This window comes from Aspergillus sydowii (genome assembly GCF_001890705.1).
Source record: "Aspergillus sydowii CBS 593.65 unplaced genomic scaffold ASPSYscaffold_4, whole genome shotgun sequence".
NCBI lineage: Eukaryota > Fungi > Ascomycota > Eurotiomycetes > Eurotiales > Aspergillaceae > Aspergillus > Aspergillus sydowii.
This window is the reverse complement of record NW_024467862.1, coordinates 2,391,573-2,406,460: the sequence shown is the minus strand read 5'-3', so window position 1 is coordinate 2,406,460 and position 14,888 is coordinate 2,391,573. Positions and strand designations below refer to the sequence as shown.

General features: G+C 50.4%; 6 protein-coding genes across 6 annotated transcripts; 3 read left to right on the top strand and 3 right to left on the bottom strand.

Annotated features, from left to right (window-relative positions):
• Window positions 1-18: 18 nt before the first annotated feature.
• ASPSYDRAFT_57655 (uncharacterized protein) lies at window positions 19-2,036 on the bottom strand (the record flags this gene model as incomplete). The annotated part of the gene is made up of 8 exons (XM_040849405.1): window positions 19-90; window positions 137-327; window positions 376-679; window positions 735-898; window positions 954-1,225; window positions 1,271-1,544; window positions 1,593-1,686; window positions 1,737-2,036. 8 exons carry the CDS (start codon window positions 2,034-2,036, stop codon window positions 19-21), a joined length of 1,671 nt encoding a protein of 556 aa, XP_040704019.1.
• A 583-nt stretch (window positions 2,037-2,619) lies between these two features.
• ASPSYDRAFT_57687 (uncharacterized protein) lies at window positions 2,620-4,847 on the bottom strand (the record flags this gene model as incomplete). The annotated part of the gene is made up of 11 exons (XM_040849413.1): window positions 2,620-2,691; window positions 2,740-2,867; window positions 2,917-3,111; window positions 3,165-3,333; window positions 3,388-3,769; window positions 3,818-3,963; window positions 4,010-4,140; window positions 4,252-4,332; window positions 4,379-4,514; window positions 4,560-4,733; window positions 4,812-4,847. The coding sequence occupies 11 exons, from the start codon at window positions 4,845-4,847 to the stop codon at window positions 2,620-2,622; spliced, it is 1,650 nt and encodes a 549-aa protein (XP_040704018.1).
• Window positions 4,848-5,633: 786 nt separating this feature from the next.
• On the top strand, window positions 5,634-6,914 carry ASPSYDRAFT_31013 (TauD/TfdA dioxygenase family protein; the record flags this gene model as incomplete). The annotated part of the gene is made up of 5 exons (XM_040844831.1): window positions 5,634-5,711; window positions 5,761-6,099; window positions 6,150-6,521; window positions 6,568-6,669; window positions 6,717-6,914. The coding sequence occupies 5 exons, from the start codon at window positions 5,634-5,636 to the stop codon at window positions 6,912-6,914; spliced, it is 1,089 nt and encodes a 362-aa protein (XP_040704017.1).
• A 17-nt stretch (window positions 6,915-6,931) lies between these two features.
• On the bottom strand, window positions 6,932-11,264 carry ASPSYDRAFT_78430 (uncharacterized protein; the record flags this gene model as incomplete). The annotated part of the gene is made up of 16 exons (XM_040850951.1): window positions 6,932-7,130; window positions 7,178-7,408; window positions 7,470-7,641; window positions 7,697-7,842; window positions 7,907-8,031; window positions 8,081-8,186; window positions 8,237-8,423; window positions 8,474-8,552; window positions 8,598-8,736; window positions 8,790-8,847; window positions 8,898-9,086; window positions 9,567-10,368; window positions 10,423-10,569; window positions 10,619-10,886; window positions 10,955-11,074; window positions 11,131-11,264. The coding sequence occupies 16 exons, from the start codon at window positions 11,262-11,264 to the stop codon at window positions 7,031-7,033; spliced, it is 3,003 nt and encodes a 1,000-aa protein (XP_040704016.1). The 3' UTR covers window positions 6,932-7,030.
• A 581-nt stretch (window positions 11,265-11,845) lies between these two features.
• ASPSYDRAFT_31010 (TauD/TfdA dioxygenase family protein) lies at window positions 11,846-13,151 on the top strand (the record flags this gene model as incomplete). Its single annotated transcript, XM_040844830.1, has 3 exons — window positions 11,846-12,289; window positions 12,363-12,904; window positions 12,971-13,151. 3 exons carry the CDS (start codon window positions 11,846-11,848, stop codon window positions 13,149-13,151), a joined length of 1,167 nt encoding a protein of 388 aa, XP_040704015.1.
• A 401-nt stretch (window positions 13,152-13,552) lies between these two features.
• ASPSYDRAFT_89083 (uncharacterized protein) lies at window positions 13,553-14,766 on the top strand (the record flags this gene model as incomplete). The annotated part of the gene is made up of 4 exons (XM_040852105.1): window positions 13,553-13,696; window positions 13,743-13,847; window positions 13,898-14,295; window positions 14,367-14,766. 4 exons carry the CDS (start codon window positions 13,553-13,555, stop codon window positions 14,764-14,766), a joined length of 1,047 nt encoding a protein of 348 aa, XP_040704014.1.
• Window positions 14,767-14,888: the final 122 nt, after the last annotated feature.

Genomic DNA, 14,888 nt, shown 5'->3' with positions numbered 1-14,888 from the left:
CGTTTAGTGATGATTGTATCAATGTGCAAACCGGAAATCCAGTCTCTTGCTCCCTATATCAGGGCTGTTCTTGATATAATCCTCTCGTTGCTGCATACGTTAAATGGCAACCCAAAAGCAAAGGAATGAAACACACCTCATCATTCATGGCACTCCAGACCCTGTCCCTCCCGTGGTTCTTCTTCACGTAGTATACTTTTGTCCCAACGAAAAGCACAATTCCAAGCAAGTTCAGCCCCAAAAGCACCGAATACCCTCGTTTATACAGTGGTGCATCGTCTGCGCGGAATACATTGTTCCCAATTATACTCCCCATTTGGACACTCACTATATCCGTTAGTATATGAATCCCTTCAAGATGCCAGGGAGGATTACTATTATAAACAGCCGCAGACACCGTCCTCGTGCCGACATTATTCGAGTTTTTTGACGTCCATCCGACAAGGATTGCATGGCAGTATGGGTATGACAGGAGGACCGTCATGATAGCGTATGTTCCCCAGGCGTCAATCATTGCATTGGACCAGAATCGCAGTATAAGAAGGCAGGGGAGAACCCAGAGCGATTGAATCATGGAGACGAAAGTGCGTTCATTTAGTCGCTCGCTGAGGTGGGTGAGCCCGTTGAGCATGAGGATGTGCGTTATGTTGTACGGGATTATAAGTAGGTTTGTTACGAACTGTTCGAATTAGTCTGTTTAAGGTCCAGAGATGGTAATGGCGAGGGGTGGGTACAGTGTCAAATCCCACGCTCTTCAGAGTTAGGGTTATGTATGTCCGAACCGGGACCATGGGCGTGTACACGATCAGCCCAAGAAGATACAGCGGCCACAGATCATAATCACACAATGATTCCCATAGCCTAGACAGTGTAATTGCCTGTCGATTATGCATATCACCTACATAGGTCAGCCTCAACCCCTATGAAGTATAGAATATTTAAGGAAGATGCACCTTTCGACGGATCATCACGCAAAACCCGATTAACCACGATACGAACCTCGCGATCTGAAAACCACCCTTTCGGGCGAAACCACGTCTTCGTTTCTACAGCCGACGCAGGCATCTTGAAGAACGACGCTACACCGACGAGCAGCGTTATAAAACCTTCAATGAGAAACAGCCAGCGCCAGCCGCCCCAGCCGAGGACACCGCGCATGTGTAAGACGCCAAAGGCCATAAATGAACCGATGATTTCAGTTACGGAGAGGGTTGTCCAGAAGAGACTGCACTTGTTAGTCATGGGCTTGGATTATGTGCAGAAAACGGACCTTAAGCGGGTGGGCAGTTCGCGACTGGTGTAGAAGTAGGATAGCCATAGGACGATGTCTGGAATGAATCCGCCTTCAAGCATCCCGAGGATTGACCGGGTTAGGAAGAAGGAGAACCGTCCTTGGAGGGTGGACTGAGAGATGGCCACGAGTGACCAGAGGGACATCTGGATAGGGATCCAGCGGTCGGGACCGAGAGCTTTCGAGACGAGCTGTGAGGGTAGCTCGGCCATGAGGAAGGAGATGTAGAATATGATGTTTCCGGTATTATAGTCTACTCAAGTTAGCAAATTCGCAATGTCTTCATGGGAAGTATATGTACCGTTTGTAGACAACCCCAGGTCATCCAACATATTATCAGAAACCGCCTGGATCAGGTTGCTCCTATCAACCTGAAGACCGAAGAACATTACACACTACAGTATATTAGACGAATGATGATAGCAAGAGAGTGCTGGGAACATACTGCCCATAGACAAACATGCCAGTCAATCTTCCGTACAATCGCCGTCTCTTCCTCCGTCGTCCAGGCCAACGTAGGTTCAAAGACATGCCGACACTCGTACTGAGCCTTTTCATAAATAAGTTTATACCGCTCCGCTACTTCAGGATCCGCAAATGGGTTCTTCGAGTGCAATCCATCCTCCGTTTCGAGCGCTTCAATGCGAGAACCGTCCTTGCTAGCTCTCGTCGACGGAAGGTCCGTATAAGAGGATGACTGTCGACCATCTAATAACCTCTGCGTAACTTCTTTATCCGAGTCCATATCCGAGGCGAGTGTGTCGAGCTCGAATTCGTGAGACATGTCGAGGAGCGATCAGGATCAGGCTATAAGCGGTTCAAGCGGTTCAAACAGTTGCTGACCGCACGTCATCGCCTCCGCAAGTCGCGTATCGTGGGGAGATCACTTGGTGAGTGTCTGTTTACCGAATTAGATTATAAACTGCTGGCCCCCTGTGCGGCTTCTGCAGCTTGGCCGTCTTGTGATGCTGAGATGGTGTGAGTGGAGAGGTCGTGATGGCCGCGCAATTTGGACCACGAATTATTGCTTACTGTCAGCTGTTCAGTTCGGGCTGGATGTCTGGAGTTGCCAAGTTGGAGAGAAGTAGAGCTAGCTGTCTCGGATCGACTCTGGGACTGACGATTGCACCAGAAGGCACGCGGATTTCACCAGGATGGCGTGATATCGAGGGGTTCTTGCAGCATCAGTCGCAGGATGGAATCAAGTCTCAATAATAAAGCTATATCTATTCCATTCCATACTTTATGCACTCATTCTCAGGTAAGGCAGGATGGTCACCACTGCGTTTGTGCTACTGTTAACTACCTCGTGCGTAGAATGCATCTGTCTAATGGGCGAACCGGAAATCCAGCCTCTTGTTCCCCTGGTCAGTTGTAGTGTTCAGATACTCTTCCTTTTCCTATAGTATGTCAGTATAGATCAATATAATGAAATGAACAAGCCATACCTCTGCAGTCATACGTCCCCATACCTTTTCGCGCTGTTTATTCCTGTTCGTATAATACCACTTCGCGAAGAGATACAGAACGATATTCAGACAGTTAATCCCAATGAGAACACGGTTTCCCCGTCGGTCTGGCAAGGTTTGTTAGGTTTGTTCTCTAGATGCGCTGGTGACACTTACATAGCGGTTTGTCGTCCTCGCGGTAGATATTCGAGGCTATAATTGCCTGTACTTGCACCATCATACTGCGGACAGTTAGCTTGCTTAGACCGGTATGTAGAGCTGTGTATACGGACTTGTACAAAGCTGCCGAGACAGTACGTGTTCGGACGGTGTTGGAGTTCGAGCTGCACCATCCGACCTGCATTGGATGCGCTGTGGGGTTCAGTATATCCAGCGTGGTTTCCACAATTTCTGGCCTGACTTACGGGTTGGATATGAGAGAATCACAGTCACAAGAGCATATGAGCCCCAGCGAGGAGTCCCCTCGGGTAAAATCGCCAAGGCAATAAGACAGGGCAGAAACCAGAACTGTGTGAATAGACCGAGCCATGCCCGCTGGTTCCATTTCACGGATATGTACGTCAAGATCAACATCTGCAATCCTAGTTAGTTCTCTGAAAGCCTAGAAGATGTCTGAACGTCGAATACATTAATGGTAGTCCCAATCTGTGCTGGAATACTTAGCAAGTTGGAGTTGAAGGTATCAAACCCCAGACCTCGCAGGGTTAAAGTAAGATATTGATCCGACGGAGAAGGAGGGATTCCAAATGTCAGGCCGATGGCATAAATGGGCCAGATATCATAATCGCAGAGTGATTTCCACAGGAGCTTTGGTGTTATGGCCTGGCGATTATGCATGTCGCCCTTGGATGGATCATCGCGGAGGATGCGGTTGACCATGATCTTTTCTTCGTGCTCGTTGAACCAGCCATTAGGTCGCCACCATGCCTTTGTTTGGGTGGGAGATGGAGCCATTTGGAATATTGACCATATGCCGATTAGCAGCGTTATAAGGCCCTCAATGAGGAACCTATACGGCGGGTTAGTGGCTATTCAGATATAGAGATGATGCACGTACAGCCATCTCCATCCCTCTTGGCCGTGGGTTCCACGCATATGCAAGACACCATATGCGATCAATGGAGATATGACATCTGTCAGCCTGTTCGCCATCCAAAAGATAGCTAGACGTAAAGGGAGTTCGTCGCTTTTGAAGAAGTATGACTGGCCCATTAGTTCACAAACGTGGTCGGAATACGGGAATACATACAAGGTACAGGATAATATCAGGAATAAATCCGCCTTGGAGAACGCCAATTACTACACGTAATGCGAGAAATGACGCTCTGCTGTTGAGCCAGAATTGAGCAGCTGAGGCAATGCTCCAGAGGCACATCTGGGCTGGAATCTGCGAGAGTTAGTGGGGGTCATTGCATGGACAAAGTCACCAACCCATCGATCCGGGCCTGAGTCGTTAGTATATTCACTAATATGATCATGAGGTATTCATACCTATCTTTTTACTGACGAGCTGAGACGGAAGCTCAGCAATCAAAAAGGCAACCTTGAACAACGTTTGGCCCAAGTTATAGTCTGCAAGTCTTAGTATCTGGCTCAGTGAGAGCAAGGACAAACCCACCATTAGTATCCAATCCCATGTCGTCTAGGAAGTTGTCTGTATTAGCCTGGCTGATATTACTGCGGTCAAGATCCAGCGCGAAGAAGGCGAGTGCTGCCCAAATGGTGACTCTCCAGTCAATCTTGCGGATCAGAGGCTGGACCAGTTAGCTAATCTCCATGCAGAAGCCGTGTAGCTTTACCTTTTCCTCGCCCCATTTCCACTTGAATTCAGGATCGAATCGATGCAGGTTCTCGTACTTGGGGTTCGGCTGGAAATATGGTGCCAGCTTAGGATCATCATATACCGAGGACTGTGTGGCAATTTCCTCGAGATCACGGCCCCTGCGCCTGGAGAATAAGCTCGCAATAGCTGGCTGTCGGGTCTCAGATTTACTGATATGAGGGGCTTTACTGGGAATGCCTGAATGTTCCCTCGTAGGACGCTCCCTGACCTCAGCGGTGGTTTTGTTGACCTCGAAGTCGCTCATTTTGGATATCGATGCCTGTCGAGTGGAATATTTGATAGTGAATTGACACTTCTTATATTGTAGGCTGACTATCTTGGCTTGAAGAGGCGCGAGTCTGCAACTGATTTTGTTATTGGCGCCAAAATGACATGCTCTGCGCTGCGTGGGAGAAACAGGCCGCCGCTTTCTTGGTACTTTGACTCTGGAATCGACAAGATCTTGGCCTCCTTGGACTTAGTCTCTATGGAAAGATAAACAAACTCTATGTCTCTTCCGGTGGATAGGGTGCTCTCGACGAAGTGGTAGAATGCGTTTATAAACTGGCATATGAAGGCTACAATCCTTGTTTGGAACGAGTACCACTATTTCCAATTGTCTATATCTGCTTCTGCCATAACTAAACTATGAAGCTATTATTGAGGTTTGACACTGCAGAGTCTATACTGTAGAATATAATTCAAGACTTATCACCCTCCGCATCGTTGAAGATGACAAGCACGAATTACGCCAACATTTCCCCTAATGTAATTAAGATATCTCCACACTAACAAGGTTGGAGACAAAAGATAGTTTGAGTATTGCAACAGGCACACGGGATATTCTGCTTGGCCCAGCCTATGAGGGGTCGATGGTATCAAATATGATGATGATGGCACAATCGGCTGCGTTATTGCCAAGTCGACGCTGCAGGTGTCTGGATTTCTGGAGGGTGCCAATCGACAAATGAAAGAGCGAGGGTTCATGCCCTTTCGTATATATTTGCTGAGCATCCTGTGCTGTAGTGTCTCTCAGCTCACGCAGTGTATCATGTCCGTGACACTCACCAAAGAAGGCGAGGCCGTGCCCGCCACCGTCAAGGCCTTCGACGACAAAGCCCACAGCGAGGTAAGTCCTACTTACGAGTAACTTCTTAGGCGGTTCTAAAGATGGCCAGTACAAATATTCCCACTACTTACCCGTCTACGACAATGAAACCAAGTTTCCCCCGACGGAGCCGTTTGAATTCAACGACCGAGGGCACGCTGCAGACAAGGCCAAACCTCACCTTTTTCAAACCGGAGATTCCAATGTAGAAATCACCAAACTCACGCCTCGTGTGGGCTCGGAGGTCCGTGGGCTACAGCTGTCGCAGCTCGCGGACGTCCAGAAGGACGAGCTGGCCCTGCTCATCGCAGAGCGCGGAGTCGTCGTCTTCCGCGATCAGGACTTCAAGGATATCGGTCCAGAGAAGCAAAAGGAATTTGCCTCCTACTTTGGAAAGCTACATGTCCATGTATGTATTGTATCGCATACAGCCACAAAGAAACGGACTAACTCGAACAGCCCGTTGGTGCCCACGTTGAAGGCCATATCGAATTCCACAATATCTACCTAGGCGCAGATAACCTGTACCGTCTACAGCAGAGATCGAGCAAGTTGTCGACGACTGGTTACCACTCGGATGTCTCCTACGAGCACCAGCCTCCCGGTGTGACGTTGCTCTCGCTGCTCAGTGTCCCCTCAACCGGTGGTGATACCGGTTGGGTCTCTCAGGTTGCTGCGTACGAGCGTCTGTCTGAGCCTATCAAGAAGCTACTTGAGGGTCTGCGGGCAGAGCATAGTGGGTTCGCTCAGGCTGAGAGGGCACGGCTTGATGGGAAGCATGTCCGGAGAGAGCCTGTTAGGTCTGAACATCCCATTGTTAGGGTTCACCCGGTATGTATTCGTCTTCTTAGCGGGAGCAGGTCTAACTATTGGCTAGGTCACTGGGGAAAAGGCCCTGTTTGTGAATCCTGGCTTTACGAAGCGCATCATTGGGCTAAAGGACGAGGAATCGGATGCGATCTTGCAGCTCCTGTTCAAGGTTGGCATATGTCCTGTTAGAGATTATTACAAGCTAACACAAGCCAGCACATTGCTCTATCGCAGGATATCCAGGTCCGTGTCAAGTGGGACGATAGGACTGTCTCTCTCTGGGACAACCGCGTTACTGCCCATACAGCCATCTCAGACTATGATACTACAAGCGATGGACTACGCCATGGCATTCGGCTCACTACTCTTGCTGAGAGGCCTGTGGGTGTTGATGGGTTAGAGACTGTCTGGTAGATCAAGCCTATGACAATGATCCGCTTACTCCTGACGTTAATGCTATTCATGTATACACAACCCAATCTCTTTTTATCCGTATATAAGACTGAACCTTGTATGTCTCTGAATCTTATTCACAACTTCCCCTGCGCATCCACCACGACATTCTCTGCCGTCCGACTCGAAACGCTTTCCACAGATTCACCAACAGTATCCGACTCGTTCACATTCTCCCTATACCATATTAGCACAACTCTTAGATTTCAACTTAAAGTACATACCCCTTTTTCCCATCCTCCCAATGCTGCAACCAACGGACCGTAAACGTCGTGATGATCAGGATAGTAGACATGATCGTCCCCGTGATATAGCCCTTCCTATACTGCGGCGCATCTATCTGTTGCCACACCACCTGCGGGAGCCAGGCCTGGAAGACGTACGCCATTTCATTCATGCTGCCAACGACTAAGGCGCGCTCTTCATTATCGTCGGAGCAGATCTCATGAGCCCATCTACATTTGTTAGTCACTTTCCAGAGCATTTGGTTAAAGGGGAAGAAAGGCAAGAACATACGCCATGAGAAGCCCACTCAAACCAAACCCAGCACCACTCATAATGAAGCACGTCCACTTCCAACCCTCCGGGATATCCCAGACCGCGAGCGAAGTGTAGCAGATGATGTTTGAGACGGCGCCGACTAAGATCGGTGGCCAGCGACGGCCGCCGAGGAAGGAATCCGACGACCCTGCTCTGGTTAGTATAATCACAGCCAAGTTTGTGGGATGAAAGATGGAACCTACATGCGTAAATAAGCGTCGTGACCACCTGCACCGCGTACGTTGTCGTCGGGTAAGCGTTGATCTGGCCGACGCTGTAGACCGGGTCGGTGGATGCTTTGAGGTACTGTTGGAAGACTGGCTGGCCGCCGCTTGAGTTGTTGAAGGTTCTATTATCCAATGTTAGTATGGCGAATCTTTGGAAAATATGTTATATGTTGGATGCATGCTCACATGTACGCGATTGTGAGGAAATAGATGTGCCAGGAGGTAAATATCTTTTTCAGCTTGGCTTTTGTATACGGTCCTCTATTCCTTCGGCCTTCGAGCTCCATGCGCTTCTGCGAGAGTTTGACTTCCTGCATACTTGTTCAGTCTCTGTTGGTCTCTCCGATGGGGTTGTCTTACATCCTTGGTTAGGTACCATGGATTCGAGATCTCAGGCACGTCAGGCAGGATGATAAAGCCCATTAAAGCGATAGGGAGTGAGATGACACCGTCGATAATAAACAGCCTACCCAGGTTAGTATCCATGAAGCAATACTAATGATTGAGGAAGTATACCATTGCCACCCTTTGAACCCTCCTCTGCCACCCAAATTATACACCCCAGCCATCAGGTATCCTGAAAACATACTCGCGATACCACTGCTGGTGTGGAAAATGCAGGACCGTTTCGCAAGCTCGTCCTTCCTGTACCAGCACCCGATGAGATACTGCATTCCGGGGTAAAATGTGCTTTCGGCAAGACCTGTAAATCTATCAGCAATGGCCGATATCTCGAGAACAGATCTGCCATACCAACGAAGAATCTAATGACGTAGAACTGAGTAGCCTTGTTACATCTCGCCTGGGAGAATGTGAGGATCGTCCACAGCAGCTGCATCTATTAGCATGATCTCAATAGTACCAGTTGCAAGCTCACCTCCATCGCTGGCAGCCAATATCGGGGTCGGATTTTGGTGAGGAGCATGTTGCTAGGGATTTCGCCGATAACGTAGCCGACTGTCCAGCTTGCTTGCATGTAGTTGAGCTGGTTCTCGTACATGCCCAGGTCTTCTTTCCTGTAGAGCATCCATCAGTCGCCGCCCGGGATACTTTGTTGAGATGCACGTACATTCCGGAAACAAACGCATTGTTTATATTAATTTGATCAAGATACTTGATGAAGTATCCTTGCGTTTGTTAGCTATATCCGCACAACCAACGCGACTGGAATCCCCACCTAACGAGGCAAAGGTAAGAACCGCAGCATCAAGCTTAGTGAGAAGCCTTCGCTCCTCGGGCGATTTATCAAATGTATCCCAGATGTAACTGACCCATTTCCTTTTTGGAGTTTCTTGGATGACTGCAGCGGGATCTGCAGGCCTCGCAGCGGGCTCTTCAATTGCCTTGGGAGAAGAAGCCATCGTAACTGCAACCCTCCAATTTAGTGTCACCCCGGGGGACTCCGTACAGCGGGTGGAATTCCTTTTATAGAGAGTATTTCCCGGAAGCTGTCCGAGATGTGGCCCGGCGCTGCAGAGTGGAGGAGCTGTCGATGGGGTCATTCAAGCTAAACTCACGCAGCTCGCCGTCCCGAGCCCTAATTATTGCTCATCGCCATCAGCACTCGCACCATCGCCCATCTCCAATAATGTGCCTCGACCAGCCCGCGGCTCAGGAAAATGGACTGGCTATTTGACGGCTCTGTGAGGGGTAAAAATATCTTTACCCACAGCCCCATGTAAGGAGCACACCATTTCTGTACGTACGAGGCCATCGATAAGACAGACAGCTGCTACACCCAAGGAAAACTCATACCTGAATCAGATTTTAAAGCCGATTCCCGAAATCCGACGATTGATAATCTATTACGCAGTCTTCTATCCTGTTTTTTTGGCTCATGCACTACACGTCTGGAGCTCTGGGAGTGCCCCGATCCCGCTGTCCCTGCGAGCGCTGCTATCTTCGAAAAATGCTTTGAGACGCTCGCGCTGCGCTTCCTTCGCCTTGTGCCATGTTTCAGTATGTCCCTCGACGGGTCTAAGACCTCTTTCTACCCTCGGCCCATTAATCCAGTCCAGTAGTTCCTTCACGTAGACCTCCTCAATATCCTTGAGTGAATGGAATCGCTTCCCGGGCCCCTTCCTGTTTAACCTGTCATTATATTCCTGTCTCATGCTGCTCTCTGGGGGTATTTCCGCAGCTCCTGAGAAGACGTTTGCGATGGTGATGGCTTGGAACTCGAACAGCGTAAACGTAGCGGTGTAGAAGGGCACGCCCACGAATGCAAGGGTCGGGTCGGGAATATAAAAGATGTCCTTGTGCAGATTATGCGCCTGCGTCCCATCTGTGATTAGAATTTTCTCGTTCGCTTGTTCCGGCGAGAGACTGTCGTCGTGGTACGATGGCAGGAAGGGCAGCGTAAATTGGTATCCAGTGCAGATTATAACTTGGTCGAGCCCGCAGAGTTCCTGGCCGGACTTTAAATGCACTTTCAACGGCAGTGGCTTGCTGTCGTCGGCGTCGGCGTCGGCGTCGTCTAGGATCTCGTACCGTGTGATTTCGCTTACCCGGAGACCGTTCTCGGGGAGGATGCTGGCTGAGATGTCGAATTCGCCATTGCGCGTGCTCTGGTAGATGGTTTCTGCTTGCGTGCTGATTTCCTTTGCGATGTCGATGGCGGACACAGCGCCCCCGATTAGAAGGACGTTCTATCCCGTTGTTGTTAGCCTAGGCTTCTCGTATTATGTACTGGAATGGGATACCTTTTTCTCATATCCCTCGGGCTTTTTATACCGCTTCGAATGGAATATACGCTGCGGCCAGCGCGCTTTTGCTTCTGCGAGACCCGGGGTATCCGGCACTCGAGGCGTATGATAATGTCCAGAGGCAACAATCACAGCGTCAAACGCCTAGCCTCGTTAGCAAGAAGGTAATGCAGGTGTGTGCATAGAAACTCACCCATGTCTGTTCTCGTTCCTTGACACCATCATCGTCCTGTTCCAGTCTCGACCACGTAACCTCCCACGAACCACCCTCTTTCGAGATATTCTTAACCCGTGCTCCGTAAATGGTGATATCATGGACTCCCGTCTTCAACGACGTATCCTGAATATACTCCTTCATCACGGAGTGGCTGACGAAATCCGGTGTCCCCTCGGGCCAGGCATTGAGTTTGACGCGCATCAGGGGTGTAGAAACATTATTCTTAAGACCATTATAGCACGGTCTGGCAGTATCAATCAGCCTTTACTCATTTACCGTTCAATGAGGGAAAAAAAAAAAAAAAATGCATACCCCGGCGGTGCATGGGCGAGAGAGACATCCCTCCCCTTCTCCGTGTCAAAATGCACTTCCGACTCGAGCGGTTTCAGCGACGTGTACGATGGCTCGGGCGCTTTGCGCTCATCGTACAGCCTGGTTCAATATTAATCCTCTAAATAAACGAGTATTAAAGAGTCAATAATGCGCACCAAACGCCCCCAGCCGCATGGCTCCTCTCAAACACAGTCACCTCTAGCCCGGCATTCAGCAGGTGTGCTGCAGACACGACACCACTAATGCCTGCGCCGATGACTGCGACTCGGCGAATCTGCGGACGAGTCATGTTGTCGAATTTACGCAATGGCAATGCGAGTTGATATTTTAACTTCAGGAGATTACAGCCCAGGGCCTGGAGTACCGCCCGTTTATCAACTACGAAGCGCTCGTTAGGATCCGTGGGGCTATGGTAACGCTATCAACGATTACAGTGGTGTCATTATGGCAATTCACAACCCGACTGGTATTTCTGAGTCCGTATGAGATTCGGGAAATCGGAAAGGCGTATTGATTCTCTTTTGGATAGTGGCGTGGGTGGTGATTAGGAGTGGAGGCCCAGGCGTGATTGTATCCCTGCAAGACGAAACGAGTCTCTCCAACGGGACATCCAACTGAACATCTCACTGAATAATGGCGAGTCAGTAAATACGGAGAAGAGAGGGGTAAGGAGGGGTATGAGCCATCTGGATATACGACGGTCGCGGTGCCAATGAATCTAAACTATGGTGTGATCGATGTCCTCTCAACGCTCGAGATGCATATCAAATCTAGCAGATAAAGCGCCGGTTCCCACGGTTCCACATTGCAGTCCAAGCTTTGGCATCTTATTATAATATCTACCCTCTGATTGACTTAAATTCACTGACCATGGCCCCAGCCCCAATCGATCCAAGCATCGTGGACGTTGCAGAGCCAAGGAAGGACACACTGGGTCTCCCCAAGACAACCCTAGAAAGGCTTGAAAAAGCCGAGATCGACCTCTCGAATGGATACCCGTATCGCCCATCCCGCCCTCTGTATCTAGACGATGTCTACCGGATCCGCGACTACGATCGTAAACACGTTGACCCCGGTAGCCGCGCAGACCCGGAGAAGAAGGCCCTGCTCTCTGCAGCAAAGCAAGTCATTCACTTGACGAAGCACATCGGAACGGAAATCGTAGGCCTGCAGCTAAAAGACCTGACCGACCAGCAGAAAGACGAGCTGGGCTTGCTGATCGCCGAGCGCAGCGTCGTCTTCTTCCGCGACCAGGATATCTCGCCGCAGCAACAGAGAGAGCTAGGGGAGTGGTATGGCGAGATTGAAGTTCACGTACGCCGCCTACTGCCCCTTTGACTTTGTCACTAAGTGCAACCGAGAAGTAGGGACTTACTAACTAATACAGCCCCAAGTCGCGCAGGTCCCCGGCCTCCCCGGCATCTCCGTAATCTGGCCAGCCCTACAAGCAACAGAATTCCCCGCCAACTTCCGACGCCCCGGAGGCGCCTCACGGTGGCATACAGACCTGGTCCACGAACGGCAGCCCGCAGGCGTAACGCACCTCCACAACGACACCGTCCCCTCTATCGGCGGAGACACGCTCTGGGCCAGCGGATACGCCGCATACGAGAAGCTGTCCCCCGCCTTCCGACAGATCATCGACGGGCGCACGGCCATCTACCGCTCCGCGCACCCTTATCTGGACCGCAAGAACCCCGAGGCCGGGCCGAAGTATGTAGAGCGCGAGCACCCGATTGTGCGCGTGCACCCGGCGACGGGGTGGAAGGCGCTGTGGGTGAACCGCGCCATGACGGATCGGATTGTTGGGCTGGATCGGGCGGAGAGTGACCTGATCCTGGGGTATCTGTATGATGTGTTTGAGAAGAATGTGGACATCCAGGTGCGGTTTAAGTGGAGTCCGAGGACGAGTGCGTTGTGGGATAATCGGTGTGTCTTTCTCTATCTTCTGCTATATTGCCGGCTACCAGGGGATGCTGACTGCTGACTGCTTAGGATTACCATCCACAATGCGAGCTGGGACTATGAGGGCTCTGAGCCCCGTCATGGCACGCGCGTTACGGCACTGGCTGAGAAGCCCTTCTTTGACCCGGAAGCGAAGAGTCGCAGGGAGGCGCTGGGTCTTTTAGGGGACGACGAGGTCGAGGAATTAAAGAGACTGCGTCTCACCAAATAGTGTCATAAATAAGATAACCTAGTTGCATTGAACCGTGCGCAAGCCATTCCCACGGGAGCAGAGATCTTCCAACTGTTCGTACTTTAATGAGTGCCAGGCACGGAGATCGCCGGACTTAGGGCTGCAAAGGTCCAGATCCGAACCAGAATTACAAGAGAGTTCAGAGTTGAAAGAAACTCAATCCCCAGAATAGCTCAATCCGGCTGATTGCAGAGAGCTATGGCCAGTTACGTCTCGCGGCGATCCGAGTGCTGTCTGAAAAATGGGTGTCTGCTTCTTTGTTCCCTGGTGAAGTCACCACTTTATACTGGAAGAAAGCCACTATTTATTGTCTTTCCAGTATCCCTGGTTAAGCTTCTCGCCTTGTGCTACCTTGTACTACCTTTTGCTGCTGGTTCACTATGTTCTATGACCTGATCGCATGTGCCATCGCTGGTATCTGCTTCCTTGTCGCTTGCTGGGCTTTCACGGCGGTACGGTTGTTTGTGCGCATTCACCTGCGCAAAGGCCCTTTTCTTGATGACCATCTGGCAGTGGTTTCCTTAGTATGTACCCTGTCTGTTCGGAGTATACTATCTAACAGTCTGGTAGTTCTGCTTCACCGTAACCGCCATCATTTCCATATACTGCCACTTCAAGGGATACATCCCTCTGGCAATATATCCCTCGCCAGAATACGGTCGAAAAGGGCTCAAGGTACCTCTGACTCTCCACATCCCATGCATCTCCGGCCCTAATACCTCCAGTATGTCTTCATCTGCCAAATATTCTACGCCCTCGGGACATATCTTATGAAACTCTCCTTCACCTGCACTCTCCTCCGCCTCACCCAAACAAGACTCCAATACGTTATCCTGCTCGTCCTCATGGTCTCCGGCGCAATCATCACCGTAGCCACCCTCATCCAAGCCGCGCTCTACTGCAAACCAGCTTCCTACCACTGGAACCGCTTCGGCAACCCCAACGCAGAAGGCCACTGCGACACCTACTGGTCGCGCACAGTCATACTCCTCGTCCAGGCCGCGTGGATCCTGGTCGCCGATGTTGTCCTCGGACTCGTCACCCCCTTCATGCTCCTCCACGGCATGATGATGCACTTTCGCACCAAGCTCTCTATCCATATTCTGCTAGGGTTGAGCTTAATGTTCGTCCACCTCCCTCAACCACCTTACCTTATCAATCAGCCAAAACCCTTCACTAATAATGAACCAACAGAACATGCATCACAACCATAATCCGCCTCGTCTACCACGGCTTCTCCTCCAAACCCACACTAACATGGCCCGTCGTCCCCGTGGCCTTCTGGTCACTCATCGAGCACGGAATGACCATCCTCTGCGTCGCGGCGTCAACGTGGAAGCCGCTCTTCGTGAAGATGGGGCTGGTTGACTCGCGCGACCACAGCTCGCCGATGCATATGAATACCGCGGACCGCCAGGTCTTTGGGGGATCGACGAGGGTACACAATTCAAATACGGATACAGATACTTCGTCGCGGTCGGGGCGGAGTGCGCCAATTACGAGGACCTTTTATTACCAAGAGAAGAGGGCCGCTGTTAGGGAGGATTCAGTTACATTGTCGTCTGGGTCGAGTCGGGGGGATGAAGTTGTTTAATGCGGTGGTAATTATTTCTTCTTTTCTTTGAGTATCGAAAAGATATCTGTCGCTTTATATACTTCTGTTTTGGCAGGAGCCGGGTTCTTTTTTCACACCTTACTATATATAATTCCTTTATT